Genomic DNA, 21,881 nt, shown 5'->3' on the forward strand with positions numbered 1-21,881 from the left:
AAAATGCAGGTAAGAAGGTTCAGTGTTTCTCAAAGTGTGGTCCAAGGACCACATGCAACAGATTGTTTTTAGCTAGCTTTGTAGTCTCTGGGCATGTGTCTTAAATAAGATCCCTTGATAATTCTGGTGTCCTCTCAAGTGTGACAACTATTACGGAGCATCTGCATAGTATGTGGCTGGGGCAAAGTTAGCCTTGATCCCACACCTCACATTGTTGGTTCTTTGAGCCTCCCATGGTTCATTCAATCATCCTTTGAGGCCCTGCTGAGTCTTGTCTTTCCCACAAAGCCTTCACTAACTTTTCTGACTCATATGAAACTTGTCTTTTTTCAGCATTCCAACAGCACTTATAGTCTGGATCACACAATTGAATGTCCAGATATTTCCTAAATGCTTCAGAATTGCTGATTTTGGTCTTTGAGGCTATCTCCTAAATTTATCAAAAGGCAAGGACTATCACATAGACTACTAAATTTTTACATAAAATATAATAAAGCACATAAATGTCTGTTATGTACCCAAGTATTATGAATAACTTGTTTATTACTTTTTACTAGTCTTTGTTCTTGGATTGAAAAACAGACAAACCAAACTTCAATTTATGGCTCTTAATGGTCAAAGCTTTAGAAAAAAAAGACAGTACTCAATGTTCTCAAAGCCTTTATCCTTGGAAAACACTGAGAAATATTTATATGCTTCTACCATCATATGAACTAGGGACAGAATCCTTAACAGGAAATATATATGAGTACAAAATAACTTCACAACCATAAGTACTCATGTTGTAAATTTTGTTGAAGCTTTCCAAGTAAGTTTTAGTAGCTACTTTTCAATATTTTAGCAAATATTTATTTGCTGCCTGTTCGTGTTTATGTGATTTGAGATCCTTTGCCAGTAAAGTGATAAAAGGAATCTTAGCTTAAGAAAAAATTAAAAAATAAAAACTTAAAACTGAGAAAATTCTTTGTACTTCTTTCCTGAAAAAATTGGGGTCATTCTAGTTAGTGTTAAAGGATGTACCCCACCGTTCACTTCAAAGAAAAATGGCCCCCCAAAATGTCTACATCCTAATCCCTGGAACCTGTGAATATGAATCTTACATCAAAAGGGGGAATTAAGATAGCAGATGAAACTAAGGTTGCTAATAAGCTTATCTTAAATCAAGCCTGGATTTTACAGGTGGACCTGATGTAATCATGAGGATACTTAGAAGTGGTGCAAAGGGGAGAGTCAAAATCTGAGAAGGACATAGGATGATAGAGTAAGATCAAAATGGGCAATTGCAGGCTCTGATGACAGAAAGGGTAAGGACCCAAGGAATCCCAGCCTTCTCCCAGAATTGGAGAAAGTAAGGAGACAGGATTTTTTTTAGAACCTCTGAAAAGGTTCACAGTCTGGCCAACAGCTTGATTTTAGCCCAGTGACCCATTTCAGAATTCTGATGTCCAGAACAGTATGATGAGACTTATTTGTGTTTTTCCAAGCCATTAAATGGTTATTTGTTATAGCAGCCATAGGAAACTAATACATCTTGCCTCCAAGGAATGTTCAAGAACCACTGCCTTTGCAGGTTTGTCTGATAACAGCTCATTCTAAATCACCGGCTTTGCCATCCCACCTCACAGGTACAAAAGGGAAGAGTGAGAATCAAGGTAGGGCATGAGCAGGTGGAGAAGAAAGGGAAGGTGGGTGGTAGCTTGGGGAGAGTGGCTGCTCCAAGCTGGGTCTGCTTTGGGTATTGGAGCCTATAAGAGAGAAGTGGGAGAGAGCTGAGGGGTATGAGGGAGTTGTTAGACAGAGACACCATCCCTACCTGGCTCAGGAAAAGGGAAGGATACAAGGGTGTGTGGGAGCACCTTAGACCACTGTGCAGTTCTAGACAGCCTGCAGGGTTGTGGGAGCCTCCCAAGGCCAGCGCTGTCCATCAGAGGATTCTGGCTGTCTCCCAGGACTGGGTCGCATTAGTACCTCTATCTCACTCAGTCACTGGCTGGGAGCAGCCTATGGAAAGCAGGGTGACGGTGCAAATGTGACAGTGAACTGCAGAGCACAGCAGTCACTAGTCAGCAGCCATGGGGTGGTTGGACGTCAGAAAAACACATTTCCATGGGCACCACACCGTTCCCTGAAGAACTGGAAAATCCTTGTGGACTGGAGGTTTATTCCACCCTGAGAATTCCTAAGGCCCCAAGGAGGTCTTGAGCCTCTTCTCAGGGTGATCAGAGAGGCTGCCTTTCTGTGTAGCTACTCTTGCAGTAGCCACAGTGTGTGGTGCGAGAAAGCCCAGCCCTGGGAACCTCCCAGGCAGCCAAGCTCTCCCAGGCTAGCGTCTGCTCACTCCCTGCTTAGATGAAGACTGCCCAAGGTTCAGACCCTGAGAGAATCACTGCCCACCCCCTTTTCCTGTGTGTCCTAACATGGCACCCACTCACTAGAAATATAGAGGGTAGGGCTGGGTACAGCATGGTCACATGGAGGCTTCGGTTGAGATGGAGGGAGAAGTGAGAACCAGTATAATTCCGTGGTGTTTGTGTGTTTCCATGTCAGTGAGCGCAGGGAGAGGAAGGCAGATCTGAGGGGAATGTTCCATGTAACCATTTTGCTGGTTCCATTTGCTCCTGGGGATGCACCACTCAGTCCTCAAAGAAACTGGCTTTTCCACCCACCACAATGGTGGCGCTGTGTGTGGTGTTTAAGAAAGACAGAGGAACAGACAGACAGACAACAGCAGTGCCCACCAGGGAGGAGAGTCTCCACTCCCGTCTGGGGTTAGGGCTCTGACCAGCTTGTTAAATGCAGGACACAGACCAATAACCACAGTGGGCAGAGAGAAGAGGTTATGGAGCCAAATGCCAGCTTATTTTCCATGGTCAGGGGAGGGCAGTGGCAGAGATCATAGGTGGGGAGGTATGACAGGCGGGGAGGGAGGGAATCTGGGTAGAGGGAGGCAGAAATGACAAGCTGGCCCTTCTGTGAACTCAATGAAGTCAGAAAGGGGACAAAAGAGTCCCCAAGTCCCACAATCAAGTCCAAACAGAAAGTCATTGTCTTAGTCCATTTTCTGCTGCTATAATAGAATACCACAGGCTGAGTAATTTATAAAGAAAATAAGTTCACAGATCTCACAGTTCTGGAGGTTGGAGGGTCCAAGAGCATGGCACCGTCCCCTAGGGGAAGGCCTTTTTGCTGCCTCACAACAGGGCAAAGAGCATTTGTGGTGAGATGACAAGAGGGGCCAGCTCAGGCCTCTCTTCCTCTTCTCACAAAGCCACTAATGCTATCACAGGGCCCCACTTCATGTCCTCATCTAATTCTAATTACCTCCCAAAGGGCCACCAACAAATGCCACTGATGTATGAACTTGGGGGTGTGGGCGACACAAACCACAGAGCTGTGAGTGGAGAGGAGTGGGTCACCAGGCCAGCAAGTACCGGGACTGGTTCCGGGGCTCATCTGGTGAGTGGGTCAGGTTCTCTAGGAAGTAGGTCTCAGCATGTGGGACAAGAAGGAGAAATTCCAGGGACCCAATAAGCACTGGGCCTCGATGAGGGCTCAGTTACCTGAAATGTGAAGTACTCGTCTGCAGGCGCATTGAGCATGTTGCATATCTGCAAAGCAAGAGGAGACATGAGTCCTGAAATATGGTGTGGTGGAGCCACAGAAGAGAATCAGAAAGAAAGCATCAGGAGCAAGGTTTTATCCACAGCTCTCATCTGCCAGGAGGCAAAGCATTCACCTTGGACCTCAGCTTGGCCAAACTTGCTATCATCTCAGTGAAGTCACTGGGCGATATTTCACCCAATCTCAGCTCCTTTCCACTCCCCCAGCCTCTAAGGAAACCGCTTCAAATCCAAAGCAACTAGCTGTCCAGGCCAAGGAGAGGAGAAAGCTAAACAGGCCATTCTTCTGAGGCATGGATGCAGGGGTTGCTCCTTTTTTTGTTTTGTTTTTTCCTACAGTGAAATCCAGGTAAAAAGAGGTGGCAAAGGGACAGGAAGGGACAAAGCCAGACAGCTTTTTGGTCGCACAAAGTAAGGATTCACTGTGGGAATATCGTTTTAACTACTGGAATTCAGAGACTGTTTCTCCCATGCAGACGGACAAGAAATCACTCCATTTTGGATTATTCTATATTACTCATACCTCATGTCATGTCCACAAGTGCATATTTTTCTTCTTCTTTTTTGTATTGGGGATTGAACCAAGGGGGTTTACCACTGAGTTAAATCCCCAACCCTGCTCTCTGACCCCTCATTTTTTTAGACAGGCTCTCTCTGACATGCAGAGGCTGGCCTTGAACTTATGACTCTCCTGTCTCAGCTTCCCGAATCTCTGAGATTATAGATGTGCACCACCCTTCCCAGCATGAATACATCTTAATAAAAAAACTATATCTTTCTTCCCACCAAAGTTATATTAGATACTTAAAATCACAGCATTTTGATTGGAAGGAATGTTAACAATTTTTAAGCTTCTCCTTTTAAAGATGAGAAAACAGAAGTCCAAAAATGCTAAGTGATTTGTTCTAAGACATTGAGATAAAACCAGAACCATGCTCTCCAGAGAGGTGCTGGTGGAACGGGCTCCCTGGCAGGGCCTGGTTTGTATCTGTTGCCCATTTACCTGGAATAAATTCTCCCACCATGAGGCTTCAAGTTGATGACAGTTTAACAACCTGTTTACAAAATTCCTGAGAATGTTAACAATTTTCTGAGTAGGCCTGAGGTGGCTTTGCCCACCAGACCAAATGCTAATAGCCCTGTGGCACCAAGGCAAGCACTTTTTAAGAGTGTTTGGACCACATGGACTGCTTTTATAGTACTCTTACAAAGAAAATGTGAAAATATTTCATAGTTTTTATGAGCATTTATAGACAAATAATTTAAGGGATCTTGAATTATCCGTTAATTTCAAAATACATCTTGAATGTATTATATATTTGAATGGACTGAGCACCCTTCAGGCATGGTTTAAAGAGATGAAAAACATCTTATTCCTCTTTTATGGCCTTTCCATCAACGATATGTGTTGCAGTCCATACTTTGAGACTTCAAGAGAACATTAACAGATGGATCAAGATGTCAGAGAAATCCCACACCCGACCTATCTGTCTGTGCCTCCCACCATGTCTCTCTTGCATCAAAAATTGACCAATTGTATTAAGATAAAATTAAACCTTCCACAAATCATTGACTTCAAAAGGATGTCTGAAACTCATGTGGCTGCCGAGTAAGAAGTTGAGAGATGGGTGACTCTTTCTCACACTGAGTAAATATTTTCATGGAGAGTTTCAAAGTCCCCAGATAACCAACATTCAACAGTCAAGACTCTTCTGTCTTGTGCAAAGGAAGTAGCCATAACCCTTATCTAGTGTATTCTTGCTGTGACAATTGTAACTATCTCTTAACTAGTAAGAGTTTCATAGGGCATTATTTAGAATTTGAATTTGTCCAATAACTTACAAATCCATTTTCAGCAACATAGGTTGGCAACCCACTGACGAAGGTCCAGTGGTCGGCAGGAGGTGTCCTGGGGGGAGATTAGAAGAAATGAAATCATTGCTATAGAGAGAAATGCACCATGCACAAAAACAAAATAGCAACTCCCATGATTTCTTCATGACAGTACTCACGGAATCACTTTGATTTCTTCCTTCCCATGTAAAATGTAATCGATTACTTTATAAAAGATGACTTCCTAAGAGAGGAGATTATGAGCATGAAATTATTTCCCAAGACAACACCTCTTTAAGAACTTGTGCATTGCTAAACTACTAATATACTAATTATAAGCTTGTAATAAAGTCAGAAATATTATTGACTGTTTATATTCCTTAAGGCTGAAGTTTCATTTTTAAGAAATTCACTCAGTTTTGGGGGGGCGGAAATCTTTGACTACCATATCACTACTTTTAAGTGATCCCTTTTTGTTATCTAGAAACACTTGACGTGAATAACTTCACTAGAACAAATCACATAATTCCTCAACTGCAATCAATTGTTCATCGGGCACAGTGAGGACACAGCCCCCTTCTGGCACTGACGTATCTGAAATGTGCCTCTGAAATAGGGCTCAGTGGACCCTTTGTCAAAGTCAGAAGTGACTTTAAGTATTAGTCTCTCGACTTCATGGGGCAGATGAAGAACCTTAGACCTGTACATTGCAGGCCATCAACTTCTCTTTCCTGTGTGCCAGGAATAAAGAAGTAGATAAATAAACATAGTGCCTGCCCTCATAAAGCTTGAAGCCAAGGTTGAAAGGAAATCGAACCCAAGCCTTCCCTGGGGATCCCAAACCAGCATAACTGAAGAAGAATCCAGCACTTCTTAAAACTTGTGCAGAAGGATTAGGGTATAACTTAGTGATAGAGCACTAGCCTAGAACACACAAGACCCTGAGTTTAATCCCCAGCACCACTTTAAAGAAAAAATGCACTGCAGGAGAAAAACTCAGACCTTCCCAGGCCAGTGCTCCTTCGGCAGCCCCCTAGTTTAGAACCTGACACCATACACACACAGCATCAGAATTGATGTTTGTATTTACCCTTCCATCTGGAGTTTTTGGACCTTTATAAGGCTCAACTTCTCCAAGCTTGATTGGCCATTCATCGTAGAATTCCTGGAGGCAAATATATTTAAACGTTATTAAACAAACTGTCTCATGACCTACCATATCTTATCTGAATTGTATGCATTTGTATAATTTATGTTAATCTATATAGTTCTGGAATGTTAGACCTGAAAAAAACCTATAATTCTCAGCAATAGTGATTACACACTTGTGACTGTAAACAAGTAGCTTGACTTTTTTTTTATTATTTGTAAATGGGGATACTAGTAGAATTTATACTAGAGCATTGTAGTAAGGATTAAATGCATAATGCGTACTAACTGGCACATAGTTCAAAGTCCTCAGCGTAGAGCAGTTCCTTAATAAACAACTAAACTAAATCCAGACCGGTTAAGAGGCTTGGCCAAGGTCACTCAGAGCAGTCAACAATGTCAGTTGCCCTGCCCTTCATTCACTCTCCCCTCTTCTTGCTAGCAGAATCTCATTTTATTTGGAAATCTGATGATAATTTGTTTAGGGAAGAAGGGCCCTGGCCAGCCTGTACCTGGTACTGTATCAGGTGCTTAAATTAGTTAGAGGGCAGGTAGGTAACTCAGTTCTGGCCAGCAAAGGAGAGAAGTCTGCTTAGGAGCTACTAGAGAAAGGTGTCTCTTAGATAAAAGTGACATTTGGAGGAAATATCTCTCCATTTTGTCATGTCTAGGTACCATGCTTTGAGCTCCAAGGATCTTCTTGCCCCCATAAGAAGAGATCTCACAACATTTCGTAGGTAGCAAAGAACTTGCCAGGAAAAAAAAAAAAAGGAAAGCACCTGGGACTTCGATGACTATACTGAAAGCTACATTAGGCAGTGCTGGAACTGTCCAACCAGGGGACTTTTAACATCATTTTGTTAAAGATGCTTTTGGCTGGGTCTCATGTTCCTTGCAACCCAAAGCATTCTAACCAATATACTCAGCTAGAAAGTGCCAGAGACAAAATCAGAATCCATCTTTTCTGATGTTTGGGCCTATGTAAGTCCATTTAGAACAATTACTCTGAAAAAAAAAAAAAGCTATCAATCACAGGAAGCGTATAAGCTATATTGAACTACAAACCTCCAAAAAAATAAGCAAAATGAGAAACATTATATTATGAATAATATTATATATTTCATTATTTTTACTTCAAAAAAATTCAAAATTTTTTCAAAATACAAAATCTCAAAATGGTAACTTATTATGCACCTACTGTGTACTATACATTTTCCATATATTATATCACAACTTCACAACATAAAGAGATGTCCTTATTTTTTAGAAGAGAAAACCAAGACTTTTAACTCAGGTTAAAAGACTTGCTGAAGCTGGGGATGTGGCTCAAGCGGTAGCGTGCTCGCCTGGCATGTGCAGGGCACTGGGTTCGATCCTCAGCACCACATAAAAAATAAAAGATGTTGTGTCCACTGAAAACTAAAAAAATAGATATTAAAAAAACCTCTCTCTCTCTCTCTCTCTCTCTCTCTCTCTCTCTCTCTCTTAAAAAACAAAAAGACTTGCTGAAAAGAAAGAAGACAGAGAACTGATACTGATACTATACTCCCTGACTTTAAGACTTGATATAAAGTATAAGAATGAAGATGGTGTGGTATTGGCAAAAGAATAGGCAAACAGATCAGTGGAAGAAATTTGAGAGCCAGAAATAGACCTACACAAATATGATCCACTGAACTTTGGCAAAGGAGCAAAGATCATGGAGAAGGGCGGTTGGAACAATTGAGCATCCACAGGCAAAAAGAATCTACGTACTTTATACCTTCCATTAAAAAGAATTCAACAAGAATCATAGGCCTAAATATAAAACATAAAACTTATAGAATTCTAGATCTTGATATTGAAAATCTAGGTGAACCTGGATTTGTGAAGATTTTTTAGATATAACACCAAAAACTCAATCCACAAAAGAAAAAATGAAAAATTGAACATTATTAAAATTGAAAAATTCTGCTTTGCAAAAGTTGCTGGTGGGAAATGAAAAGATAAGCCAACAGACGGGGAGAAAATATTTGCAAAACACATGTTCAATAAAGAACTTGTGTACAAAATATGTAAAGAACTCTTTTTTCTAAATCGTGTCTTGCTGTGTTTTCCAGGACAGTCTGAAGCTCCTGAGCTCAAATGATCCTCCAACCTTAGCCTCCTGAGTGCTGGGATTTGCAGGTGCACACACCACTGAGCCTGTTTGCAAAGAACTCTTAAAACTGAACCATAAGAAAACACAAAACGCAATTTAAAAATGTATATAAAGTATAAGATATAAAACGTATAAGAATGAAAAAAAGATCTGAACAGACATTTCACCAAAGGAGATACAAATGGCAAGGAAGCATGTCAAAAGATGCTCAACATCATATGTCACCAGGAAATTGCAAATTAAGACAACAATGAGACACCACCACATCTATTGGAATGGCCAGAACTCTAAAAACAATGACATCACCAACTGCTAAAGAGAATGTGGATATTCAAAATAATACAGTCCCTTGGGAAGATAGTCTCACAATGTTTTACAAAGATGAACATAGTCCTGCCATATGACCCGGCAGATTTACCAAAGTAAGTTGAAAACTCACACATACACACATACACACACACACACACACACACACACACACATAATGTTTACGGCAGCTTATTCATAATTACAAATTAGAAGCAATCAAGATGAAATAAATGCCATGTGATAGAATATTATTCAGTCATAAAAAGGAATGAGCTTAGCCAAGATGTGGAATCCTAAGTGTCTAAATGGTTGAGTAGGAAATGAAAACATGGAATAGTAAGCCTTTAAAATAAAGCAAATCCTGCCATGTGTGACAACATGAACGAACCTGGAGAACATTGTGCTAAGGGAATTAGACCAGGCACAGAAAGACAAATAGAACATGATTTCACCTACATGTGGAATCTGAAAAAATCAGACTTACACAAGTAGAGAGTAGAACGGTGGTTCCCACAGGCTGAGGGTCAGGGGCAGTGGGGCTAGGAAGAAGCTGTCCAAATGCTACAAAGTTTCACTTAGGAGCAATAAGTTTTTAAGACTTATTTTTAAAATATGATGATCAGAGTTAATAATGTATTGTATTTTCAAAATTGTTGGAAGAATAGATTTTAAATGCTTTCACTACCAAAAAAAAAATCAGTACGTAAAGTAATAAATATGTTAATTACCTTGATATAATCACCCTACAATGTATACATATATCAAAATTTCACATTGTACCCCATAAATACATACAATTACTGTCTGTTAAAAATTGGAAAAATTTAAGGAATAAAATTTTTTAAATGAGCTATCAAGCTATGAAAAGACATAGATGAAACCTAAATACATATTGCTAAATTAAAGAAACTAGTCTGCGAAAGCTTAATTCTATATGATTCCAACTATATGGTATTCTGGAAAAGGCAAAAACATAGAGACAGTTAAAAAAAAGATTATTGCCTGGGATTTGGAGTCAGGGGTAGGGAGGGGTTTGGGTAGGTGGAGGTCAGGACTTTCAGAACATTGAGGCTATTCATATGATATTGCAATGGTAGATATATAACATTGTGCACTTGTCAAAACCTATAGAACTGCACAGCACACAGAGTAAATGACGAACTTTCAAAATAATAATATATCAGTATTGCTTCCTCAACTGCAAAAAAAAAAAAAATGTGCCACACTAATGCAAGATGTCAACAGTAAGGAAGCTGGGGGAGGGGTGGGAAAGAGGAGGATGTTTATGGGAACTCTGTACTTTCCACTCAATTTTCATGAACCTAAAACTCATCTAAAAATCAAAGGCTACTAGTTAATTTTAAAAAGAAAAAGATTTAGTGATGATCTATATGGCTTAGGAGTGGATGAGCCCAAATTCAAGCCTGGATCATTTTTGCTCAGAAATGCACACTTTTACTGGGTACCATGCCTGCTTGGCATTGGCTCTAGTGAGCTATCACGACTGATTATTTACACAGCATATCTGTTTTTCAATGGATCAGGTGTGTATTTGATAGGTGCTCTGCAGTGTGGAACGATGAGGACCTTCTCTTTGGTCATGTCCAGCAGTCCAATGGAGTATCGTTCACAGTTCAGGTAAGTTCTGATTGTGTACAGCGCTTTGTGAAACTGTCGCTCAACATCTGTGAGCTCTTCAAATACTTTGTTGGCTGACCACATAAGAATCTGAAAGTAGATATTTTTTAAAAGTACAGTTAGAACAAAATACACATTTTGTTTAGCATTTCACTGCCCCCTCCCCCCAAAAAACAGGAGGTGCATCAAATAAACTGAACACGTGTCACTTGATGATGTGATTCTATTTTTAAGCACTATGCACCCAGCAAACTTCTCAGATTATCTGAGTGGGATGATGAAGGATTAAAAAACAAAATTTATGGTCAGGGTATGTGAGTCTGGAACCTCAGTTTCCTCATCTGAACAATGTAGGAGCAGGTATTGGGATTGCAAGGCCCTGGTGAGACCTTCCCATTGCAAGGCCATGGGTTTATAAAGGCAGAGAAGCCATGATGAGACCCCCCATATCCAAATGTTTTGGCTCCAAAGGGCAAGTGCTCTCAAGTTAGATATCAAGAAAGTTCCTGGGCAGAGGTCCACTGGCTCCTGCTGGCCATGTGGGTAGAAACCTGCAGGACTCTTTCATGCACTCATAACTAGTCAGAGGCAGCCTGACCTGGAGAGTTAGAATGGGGAGGGACCTCAGAAGCCCCCCATCCCAACAATATCCCTGCATTGTACAGATGAGGAAGCTGAGGTTCTAGACTCAGGTATCCTGGCTACAAATATTGTTCTTTATCTTTCTGCCTCATGGAAACAATGAACCTCAAAGAGTGATTTTTTTTCTTCAAATCAATAGCTTCACCATGATCTAGGAACTGATAAGAGCTTTATGTGAGATCTAATGTCAATTTTTTTTCCTAATGACAATTTAATAGTCACACTAACCATAAGGATAGGAACTCTAATTATCATCACCATCTCAGAGATGAAGAAACCAAGGCCACGCTGGATTTAGTCTTTAAAAAAAAAAATAAGCTGAGCCCAGTTGTATATCCAGATGGAGGTTTGAGGGGGTGGGGTAGGGAGACATGAGGGGACACCCAGGACTGAACTCTAGGGATCTATTTAATGTGGCTTAAATCTCCATGAGGGAGAGGAAGGGTCTGGGGCCCTTTGTCAAAACAGGTCAGCATGACTAATGTCACCTTCTTTTACCTGGCTTCTTCGGGATTCAATATTGTATAGGTAGTTGGTATGATGAAGTTTTAGGATGACAGAGACAAAGTTGAGGTATTTGGTAAAGACCTACAGATGGCAGAGAAGAACAGATCATGGCTCCAATACTTTTCCTGTGATTATACAATAAATCTATTTCCTGCGCCTCTAAGTGGATGCGCAAAGTTAGCATTACCTCTTCGTCCTGTTTGGAAAACTCAGATGCATTTACTTTGTTCACTGCCGCCAGTACTGCAAGAACCTCTTTGCCCATCACGACGGGGGCTGCCAACAGGTTCTTAGTGACGTAGCCGGTTTGTTTGTCCATGACGTCAGAAAAATGGTTGTTCTGAAAAACATGTTCACATGTTGTCAACATGGCACATTTTGGTAGATGATCAAAGACATTTCCTCTAATCCAAATCATACCGATGATAACTGGTGACCCAGAACAGTGGTTCCAAACATTCCCCAGGCACCCCGCATTCTGTGACTGCATGGGATGAAATTGCCCATTTCAGATGAGCTTGTCCTACCTGAGCTGTGGCTTGTCTAATTTAGGCTGAGGTTGGGCCAGGAGGAAAGAAGTATGTCACAGCAGAGTGAAAAGGAAGGAAGGAGAAGCACAGGGTGTCCACAGATAGGAAGCCTGCAAAGGGGAGGACAGTGATCTGGGAACAGGGACTTTATTCTCAAATACAAAAGAGTCCACCTCTACAATTCAACACAAAGGAAAATAATGATGATCCTCCAAAATCCTTTCAATCTCTCCTATTGAGGAAATCAGTGTTTCCTTCTATGCCTTTCTCTGTGCATAGACAAAGATCTTTCATTTCTATTTTTCTCCTTTTCTTAATTTTATATAATTCTTTCATCACTTCACAATGTCTGTGGACATCCCCCAAGACAAATGCATATGGATTTGAATTCACCTCTTAGCTTCTTGCCCAGCACCACACACTATGGATGCTCTGAGAGCCATTCAACTGTCTTCCACTGATTCTGTTTAGAGTCCCCTTCCCTCCAACAAACAATACCACACTAATCATTCTTGCTTTTGCTTTTACACAATGGATTCCCAAAGTGGAAAACCCTTTTGCTGAATTGACAGGTTATTTGCAACTTTAATTTGCACAGATTGCTTTTCATGAAAGCATGAAATCTGTACTTCCACTGTGTGAGGAGACCATCCTCTTGCCAGCATCAAGTACTTATTAGCTTTTTAATATTCTACCAAGCTAATATCTTTTATTCATATATTTTTTTTCTTTCTTTGGGAGAGAGGGAAATGGATCTTCACAGATATGAACTTTCTATATTAGTGTATAGACGATGATTCTAGAAGAAGGTCAAAGAAGGCAGTTATTATATTATTTGCAATTTCAGACAATACCCATTCGAGATGGATGGAGACCCAACCTTCTATGAGTTCTGACATTCTTCCCTTTGAACTTGGGTCTTTTTCAATTGGCAGTGAACTTTCTGCCTACCTCTGAGATTCACTGGCCAAAATTAATGTCCTGTTCTATTCTATGCATAGATAAGTTGTATTCTTTTCCTTACCCTGTGTTGATGGTGCTTCTAAAAGCAGCATCAACCTTGGAGGCTGTATTCTGATCAGATTCCGAGGTAAACACATGAGAGTTCACTGATGTGATTTGCAGATCAGAATTGCCCCAGGGAACAAGGACTTGATGGCCAACAGGCCTGAGAATGCAACTCAGAGCAGCAGACCCCAGCTGTGCCTCAGAATCCCCAGCAGATAGTCAGATTCCAAGACCTCACTGCAGACCCACGGGGACCCATCAAGTACCAAACTCCCAAACTGGAATGTCTGTTCCCCAAGAATCTGTACTTTTAGTGCTCCAGGTAATTTTAATGTCAAACTCAGTAGGTCAATCACTAGAAAAGGGACCATTCACAAAGCAAATGGGTGATGGCTGGGGGAATCCAATGAAGCCCTTCATCCCAGATTTCTTCGATTCCCTTCCCAAAGCAGAAACACTTAAACCAACTATTTCTTCAGGAACCAGCATTGCATAACGAAGAAGAAAATTCTTGAGTCAGACTTCCTTGACTAAAACCAGGCACCAATCTACTAGCTATGTGATCCTGGACATGTTACTTACACTCTGTGTCCTTGTTTCCTAATCTGAAAAGAGGGGGATAGTATTTTCTACTACTTAGAGCCCATGATGTAAAGATAGAACAATTTTGATATAGCATGGCTGGGCACTCAGAAAGTGTCTCATACATAGTAGAAGCTCAATAAATGCTGGAAAGAAAAACCTTGGCCTTTTTTGGGACATCCTAGGTGAAAAGTAGTTCTCTTTTGCAATTACCCTTTTGCTTCGGGTCCTAGTTTTTCTAACAAATTCTAATCACTGAAGAACTTAGATGCCCTTAGTTGCGTACCACTCTCCTGTGCCTAGGAGCACCTTCCTCTAAGAGTCAGCAATTCTGTCCCATGCCATTAAGAGCCACATTTCTTTCCTGACCATTGTTATCTGTTTCTTCTCTCTGCTTCCTGGAACATTTTCACCCTCAGCTCAGGAAACCTCCAGACTCTTAGATTCTTTCTCTTAATCCATTGCTTGCCTAGGCCAGCTCTCATCCTGTTTTCCTCCTATTATCCATTACAGATTGTGGTCACCTTCATTTACACAGCCGTCCCAGGCACTAAAAAATAAATAAAACTCAGAAGCATGCACCACCGCAGGGAGACAGGCAGCATTTCTCTCCAAACGCATTTATCTCAGCAGCTTCGAACCTTGATGCCATTTCGTCCTAGATTCTCAAGTTCCTTTGGCTGTTTTGAGAAAACACCTTTTAAGTTTCAAAATTGAATGCATACTCATTATCACATCTGAAAGTCCAGGATAAATCATCCATCAAATTACAGGGCAGGGGAGGTGTGCTTTCTAGTTTTTTTTTTTTTTTTAATTTTCACTAACTCAAATAGTCCTTAGTGAAGTTCTTTGGGTAAATCCTGTGTTTCTAGGACTCCCAAATTCTCTTGATGGTCCTCCTTCCCCGCAAGGAAGCTCCCGAAGGCAACCAGGGAACATGGTTTCGGGCAACAGGATGCCTTATCCCTCCTGATCTCAGTGTGGCTAAATCCTGATTAAACACCATTAACCCTTGGAATCAGGAGGCAGCCAGGGAGGTAAAGAGGAAGAAAGAGGAGAAAAGAAAGGTAGCTCTAGGCATCCAGTTAATTATTGAAAATTTCAACCTTCTCCTGTGGCTTTCTTTTAAACCACAGTCGGATTCAGGACCATCCATACCGTTAATGAACAGCTTTCCCAATAGAAGAAGAAACAATTAGCTCTAAGAGGATATTTCTCTTTCCTGTTGTTAAAAGTTTTCCTGCCTTTAACCTGTTTTAAGAAAGTCATTGACACTTCATTCCCAGTCCCCAAAGTCGTACAGGCATAATGATGATCATATCATAACTAGCATTTATTGAGCACCTACTCTGAATCAGGCACCTTGTGTACATTCAATCTATACATTTAGTTGTCTCTATTTCTCACTGGTGGAAATTCAATCCATAACACAGTTACTAAACCTCAGACTTGGCTCTACACCAAAGCATTTGCCCTACACTATATAGTGTCCCTGTTACCACCTTCATGATCCCAATGTGGAGAGTACCCAGCTCCGCATCTTTGTCTAGGTGCTAACCAGAATGAAAATCATGTGTGGTAGAAAGAGGAAGGCCTTGAAGACCTGATTATTGTTGTGAACCTGACACAGCCTGCCTACCTGACCTTGAGCCGATTCCCACTACACAGATGGAAATACAATGAATGATCCCCATCTCCTGCACAGGATCTTTGGCAGAATCAAATAAGATGAAGAATGTAAAAATGCTTTATAAATTGTCAAGTTGCAATAGAAAGGTGATGAATGCATCCGAAATTTCACTTTAAACAGTGGTTTCCACCTGCTTTCTTGTTGCAGATTTTCCTGCAGGCGAAAGCATGGCGAAATGCAGAGTATGAAGAGAGTGTTAGCCTCAGACTCAGGGGGCTTCATTCCATTCTGGCCTTTCTCACTCACAGACATGTACCATGGACTATGGAGGAGATACAACTCGGGGACCTCAGCTGTCCATTTGCCACAGAACAGACATCGTTAGACTAGAGAGCACCAAGCCCTTCTCATCTCTCATATTCCACAGCTAATTTGAAATTCAACTCCTCCTCCTGGGTCTGCTCACCCAGTGAACCTGTGGCTTTCAACATGGGCTGTCTATTAGAATTAGCTGGGGAGCTTTTTTTAAAAAAAAAAAAAATACCAATGTCTGTGTCCCAACCTGAGAGTCCAGTGTAATCACCTCAGAAACTCAGGCATCAATATTTATTTTTTTTTAAGCTACCTGTTTGATGTTTGAAGAACAGACAGAGTTGAAAAGCACCATGCTGGGGGGAAAAACAGAAATGGAAAGCAAGTCAGATCTTTTGCTTTCCCCTGAGTTCAGAAGGGTGTAGGACACACTTCTCTGTCCTACCTAGAACAGCAGAAGTCATCAGGAGAAGGGAGACGCCCATTTCCCCACCCCATCTCCCACCCTGAATTGCCCTATCCCTGTGGAAATGCCCACCACGGACAGTGACAGGCCAGTGCCGCTTCATCTTTTAAGCAGCTCTATTCTGTTTTCTCCTCAACCTGGAGCCCTGAGCTCATTAAAGTATTATAGTAGAAATCATTTACCCACCCGTCCTTCAAAAAGAAAAAAAATCTCAGAAAAGCCAGGTAATTGGTGCCCCAATTATTCTGGAGGCTAAGGCAGGAAGATCACAAGTTCAAAGACAGCCTGGGCAGCTTAGCAAGATGCTGTCTCAAAATAAAAATTAAAAAAAAAAAAAGGGCTGGAGAGGTAGCTTAGTCATAAAGAGTACTTGAGTTCAGTTCCCAGTACTTAAAAAAGTCAGAAAAAACATTCTTGAATGTCAACTTCTTAAATTTGATGTTCTAGTGATTCTGAAGGTGGGCTCAGTTGGAAACTGTGAAGAAGCATATTCCCATGAGAAAATCTCAGGGTGTGGGGACACAGCCTGTGAGCTGGGGTCAAGAGTAGCCTGTCTTAAGAGCACATATCTGTTTAGCCACTGGAAGCAGCTGCCATAGCTTCAAAAGAAAACTTCAAGCAGCTCCAACTCTGTGAAGGAAGGTTCTAAGAGAGGGCGGGGGTAAGTGCCTGACGAAGTCCCCTACACCTGAGGACTGACCTGCAATTGTTTGCTGCAAGTGTTTGACAAACCACTTCTCCCAGGCCTGTGCCAGCCTCCTCCAGTAATCAGCTTCAGAAGGCATCGAGGGGATTATACTCCTGGCTCTCCAGCTGCCCTGGTCACCTGCGGGCAGCGGACCCCTGCACAGAATGCATTTCAGGGGCTGCTCCCTCCTGGGCACCTCTGCTCCATTGTAATCCATTTCTCCCCTTTTGTTAATAGGAAATCATAGCAGTGGGGCTCAGGTGCAGAGACAGGGTGCCAGGAGAAACTCCATGCTGAAGTTTCATGTTGCTAAGTGTTGGGTGTTTAATATTTTACCATTTTTCTAAAATGAATATGTATTGCAGTGGTAAGAAGAGTTCAATTTTCTGTTTTTATAAGGGGATATAACAATGCCTTGTATTAATACAATGTGCTTTGGGTCTTCAGGGGGGGTCCCAGTATCCTATTTAATGATACGCATTCGTTCTTGATAGATCTGAGTTATTGAGGGAGGAGGGTAAGCTGTACTTAACTATCTCCTAAATTCACATTTGTAATGAGCCAAATCAAACATCTGAAATTTCAAAGGGTATAATTTTTTTTCTTTTGGCACATTTGGTCTATCCATGAAAGAATGGATTTATGGACAGATCCAACCCCAAGAACTGCTTGTCCTCTTGAGGGTTGTGAATCAGAGGCGTGGGAGCATTGGGCATGTTGGCTGATCCCCCAGTGGGGTGCCCTGCTTGCCTGGGGTTGTTCAAAAAAGAATCTTCAAAGCCATGAGGAGGTAGGGAACTGGTGGAGACCACACCAGGCCCAGGCAGGCGTGTCTGATAAGGTGTCCAACACACAAGGACATACTGAGAAACATTACTGGCCATCTGAAATTTATTAACGTATTTTTATTTGCTAGATTTGGCATGGCTGGGCCTGTGTGCTCTCCTTTTCCCATTGCCCACTCTTCCAGGTTTTCACCAAACCAGTGGCACCAGAGGGGTGCCATCTGTGTCCCACTGGTTCCTTCTGATCCTGCCAAGACCTCTGCCCCACTATCAGAAGGTCACCTAACTTTTCTCTTCAGATTTTTTTTTTTTTTAGTTGTAGATGGACGCACTACCTTTATTTTATTTATTTATTTATTTATTTATTTATTTATTTATTTATTTATTTATTTATTTATTTTGTGTGGTGCTGAGGATGGAACCCAGCGCCTCACACATGCCAGGAAAGCGCTCTACCACTTTGTGCGCCACAACCCCAGCCCCAAGGTCACCTACCTTTTTCACATCTGGGACATTAAGGGGTTTCTTCGTGTGAGCAACCCAACCCACAATCCCGACATCCAGGGGAAACACCACTTCTTTATCAGGGACCACCAAGTTGTCCTCAAACTTGGAGGTCGGGGTGATGTCCAGCAGCTTTGAGGCCATCTCCGGCGTGCCATTGCGGGAACGGCATATGAACATACTGCAGCGGTCGGCCTGCAGCAGCTGGGCCATCCTCTGCAGGACCTTGTGTGCCGTCAGCTCGGCACTGCTCCCCTCCTCCTGCACGGACCACAGCAGCTCCAGGCACACAGCGGACTCCTCCACCTGCGTCAGCTCGGGCAGCGACATGCTGGCCTGGACCGGCACCCGGCTGTTCTTGAAGATCTCTCCCAGGACCTCCACCCGCAGCTTTTTGTCGAAGTATTCCTTGGCAAACGCAGGGTTCTCCTCCAGGTATTTTTCCACAGCATTTTTGTTGATCTCACCCATGGTGTGGCTTGCTTTGCTGCTGTTGTTCAGAAAGGAAAATCCTCTAGAGCGTGACCTGAGCCAGAGTGACAAGAAGGAAGTACATACTGGTCAAAATGACTGAAGGAGTCCTAGGTGGTAACTCCTAAGACCCCCAAAAATGGAGCTGAAAGGTTGCTCAGGGGAGCCTTCAAACTGCCTGTAATTCCTGGGATGTGACAGAAGGCTGTGGCTTATGATGGGCTTCAGGAAGCAGAGGATTAAAGAGTTCTTCAGGACACTAAATCCCTGAGCATTATTAGCCCCTAAGACCTCAAAGAACACTCAGAGCATCCTAGATCAGCCAGGCAAGTGTCAAGTTGGAGTATCTATTTCAGAAAAAAATAACTGAACGGCTGCTGTCCAGAGCAAGGAAGAATTACTAACATATTCCATAATTATCAGCATCATCTGGCACTCTGAATTGCTCTTGCATGATAGCTATAGAAAGTGCTTGGGTTTCTTGCTTGTTTGTTTACATAGCAACTTTAATGAACTTTGTGGGGAGAGGGAAGGTGTAGCAGCCATCATCAGTGCAACATAAAAGTGATTACTAATCTTTCACCTTTCTTAGAAGCCATGGTCACTCAGGTCGCTTGGATTATTCTTTCTCCAAAACCCTCACCTCTCAACCACCCTCTCTAGAAAGCTTGACCTAGGAAGTTTTTAAAAGGAACAAACTTGGGTTTATTACTAAAATGGCAAACACAGGAAAACATTTTCCTACGAATCAAGCTTAATCAAGGCACAGATTGAACCCTAACTCGTTAAGACAGTGGATTGCAAAAAGTGATCCATATGGTGACAACTGAGTTTCCCTGTTAAGAAAATTAGTGTGGATTTTGTTTTTTTCAATAGGAGTAGCCAGACATCATGCATTTTTGCTCCAAGGTACAGTATATTAACCTACTGGACAATAGCTATCTTGTCAGTTGCTAGGATCCTCAACATCTCAGGGGCTACTGGCATAGTAAGAACACTTACCACTATTTAGTTTTGTTTAATGTTCAGCTTATTAAGCTTTTACGTCGATTAAGCACATTCCCCAAATATTTAAACACTATTATGCAACTAATAAATCAAACTATGCATTTCACGAACCAATTGTCTCAAATATTTAAGTGCTGGTTTCAAACTTAGTGACAGTCTTTTAAAACCTTTCAGTAAAGCTCCAACCTAGGGCTGGATTGTGGCTCAGTGGTAGAGCGCTCGCTTGGCATGGACGGGACCCGGGTTCGATTCTCAGCACCACATAAAAATAAAAGGCAGTGTGTTATGTCCATCTACAAAAAAGATTCTCTCTCTCTTTCTCTCTCTCTCTCAAAAAAAAGATAAAATAAAATATTTTTAAAAAGCTCCAACCTAATATGACATATTCTCTTAAGTGAAAAATATACAATATTTTGTAGTGGCTCTAAAAAATTATTATGAGGCCCACATTTAAGTTTGCTTCAAAAAGAGTGACTGTATGGGTTTCATTTAGTTCTCTAAACTTAAAGCTTTACCTTGCTAAGGTGATGATGATCTTATTACTCATAATAAAAAAAAAGAGGTTGAGGTCATAGGTTCTAGGAGTTGAGTCAACTGAGACACCCCTCCTATCAGACTACCATCATCTTCTAATGCAGTTTTGGATACTCTTCTACCTGGTGATTTCCTGTGACTATGGTACAGTTCCTATTTCTTCCTAAATTATGCAGTATTCTCACAATTCCCTGGTTCCATCCTTCTCTCTTTAGATAGAGAACAACATGTATCTGTATTCCATAACTCATTCATCTTTTGTGTTGTCATTGCTAGCTCTCGACCACTGAGCTACACTCCCACTCCTCTGTACACAAATTTAGACTTAATAGGAAAATCAATATGTGCTTGTGTTGATATTCTCCTATTTATAAAAAGAAAAGTTATTAGAAAAATAAACATTCTATTTTAGGCAGCGTTGTTTTATTTTTATAATTCCTTGCAGATTTATTTATTTGCTCATTGTTTTAACTTCTGTCTATTGATGGTCCATTTTAAGCAGAACACCCATAATAGCTACTGTGGCTATTATGAACTTCATGTTCCCTTTGTAAGATTCTTCTCTCCTCTCAGTAATATGGAGTGATTACTGTTTTTTTGCTATTCCTTCTCTAGTGAGTCCATAGGACTAATTTTGGCCAATGGACCAGAGGCAGAAATGCCACTTTCACATAGAAAATAATTAAGTGCCAATGTGAGACCCTCCAGTGTTCTGTTCCCCGTGCTGCCATGTTAGTTTCAGTGGATTCACTCTTCAATTCCAGAGTGAGGAGGTCAGGGAACAGAGGCCCCTGCTGACCTGAGATGGACGTGTAGCATGAGGATCTTGTTTGCAGCCTTTGAGACAAGAGGGCTGTTTTTTACTGCATCTTAGCTGAGTGAATTCTGATGGGTACACTTCCACTGCAGGAGATGTGGGGAATGAAGAAGGCTTGGTCTCAGCGTTACAAGTACTTGTAGTGTAGTAAGGGAGAAGAGGCTGGTACATAAAAGCCATAAGCCATAGAAGATAATATCATAAGTGCCAGAAGTGACATATGTACACATGGCTTTGAGATTACAGAAGAGGGGGTGCAGGTAGGGTGGAGGTCAAGCATGTTCTGGGTGGTATCAGCAGAGCAATGGCATGGCATAGCCTAACCAGGATAGTCTAGCAAGAGATGAGTATGGAAATGTAGATTGGGCCCAAATTACTGGGGCCTCAGAGTTAGGCTGAGAATCTTGAACACTAGAAAGTTTGGATCTGGGAGGTAATATTATTAGGGTTCTCCTTTACAAACCTAATCTGGTAGTGCTGAACAGGAAAAATTGGAGAAAAGAAACACTGGACATCAAGATACAGATTAAGAAGTTATACAGTAGTCCCCCTTATCCAGTTTCACTTTCAGAGGGTTCAGTTGCCTGCAGTCAATTGGAGCCCAAAAATATTTCATGGAAAGTTCCAGAAATAAACAATTTATAAGTTTTAAATAACTTTTAGTACAGTGTATTGTTATTTAATTCTATTTTATTATTTGTTCTATTT

General features: G+C 41.5%; 1 protein-coding gene across 2 annotated transcripts in view; it reads right to left on the reverse strand.

Annotated features, from left to right (window-relative positions):
- Nucleotides 1–19,035, reverse strand: part of Pde6c (phosphodiesterase 6C) — a 53,316-nt gene extending 34,281 nt beyond the window's left edge. For both annotated transcript variants that reach the window (XR_013434267.1, XM_005333723.4), the window contains exons 1-8: nucleotides 18,335–19,035; nucleotides 12,026–12,178; nucleotides 11,830–11,919; nucleotides 10,639–10,779; nucleotides 6,544–6,618; nucleotides 5,633–5,697; nucleotides 5,463–5,529; nucleotides 3,561–3,608 (exon numbers count right to left, since the gene is read on the reverse strand). Coding sequence is in view for 1 of the 2 variants with exons in the window: in XM_005333723.4 (XP_005333780.1) it covers nucleotides 3,561–3,608; nucleotides 5,463–5,529; nucleotides 5,633–5,697; nucleotides 6,544–6,618; nucleotides 10,639–10,779; nucleotides 11,830–11,919; nucleotides 12,026–12,178; nucleotides 18,335–18,814 (1,119 nt within the window). In the remaining variant the exon portion in view is untranslated. The remainder of the gene's footprint in view (nucleotides 1–3,560; nucleotides 3,609–5,462; nucleotides 5,530–5,632; nucleotides 5,698–6,543; nucleotides 6,619–10,638; nucleotides 10,780–11,829; nucleotides 11,920–12,025; nucleotides 12,179–18,334) is intronic.
- Between the last annotated feature and the right edge of the window lie 2,846 nt (nucleotides 19,036–21,881).

This window comes from Ictidomys tridecemlineatus, chromosome 1 (assembly GCF_052094955.1).
Source record: "Ictidomys tridecemlineatus isolate mIctTri1 chromosome 1, mIctTri1.hap1, whole genome shotgun sequence".
NCBI lineage: Eukaryota > Metazoa > Chordata > Mammalia > Rodentia > Sciuridae > Ictidomys > Ictidomys tridecemlineatus.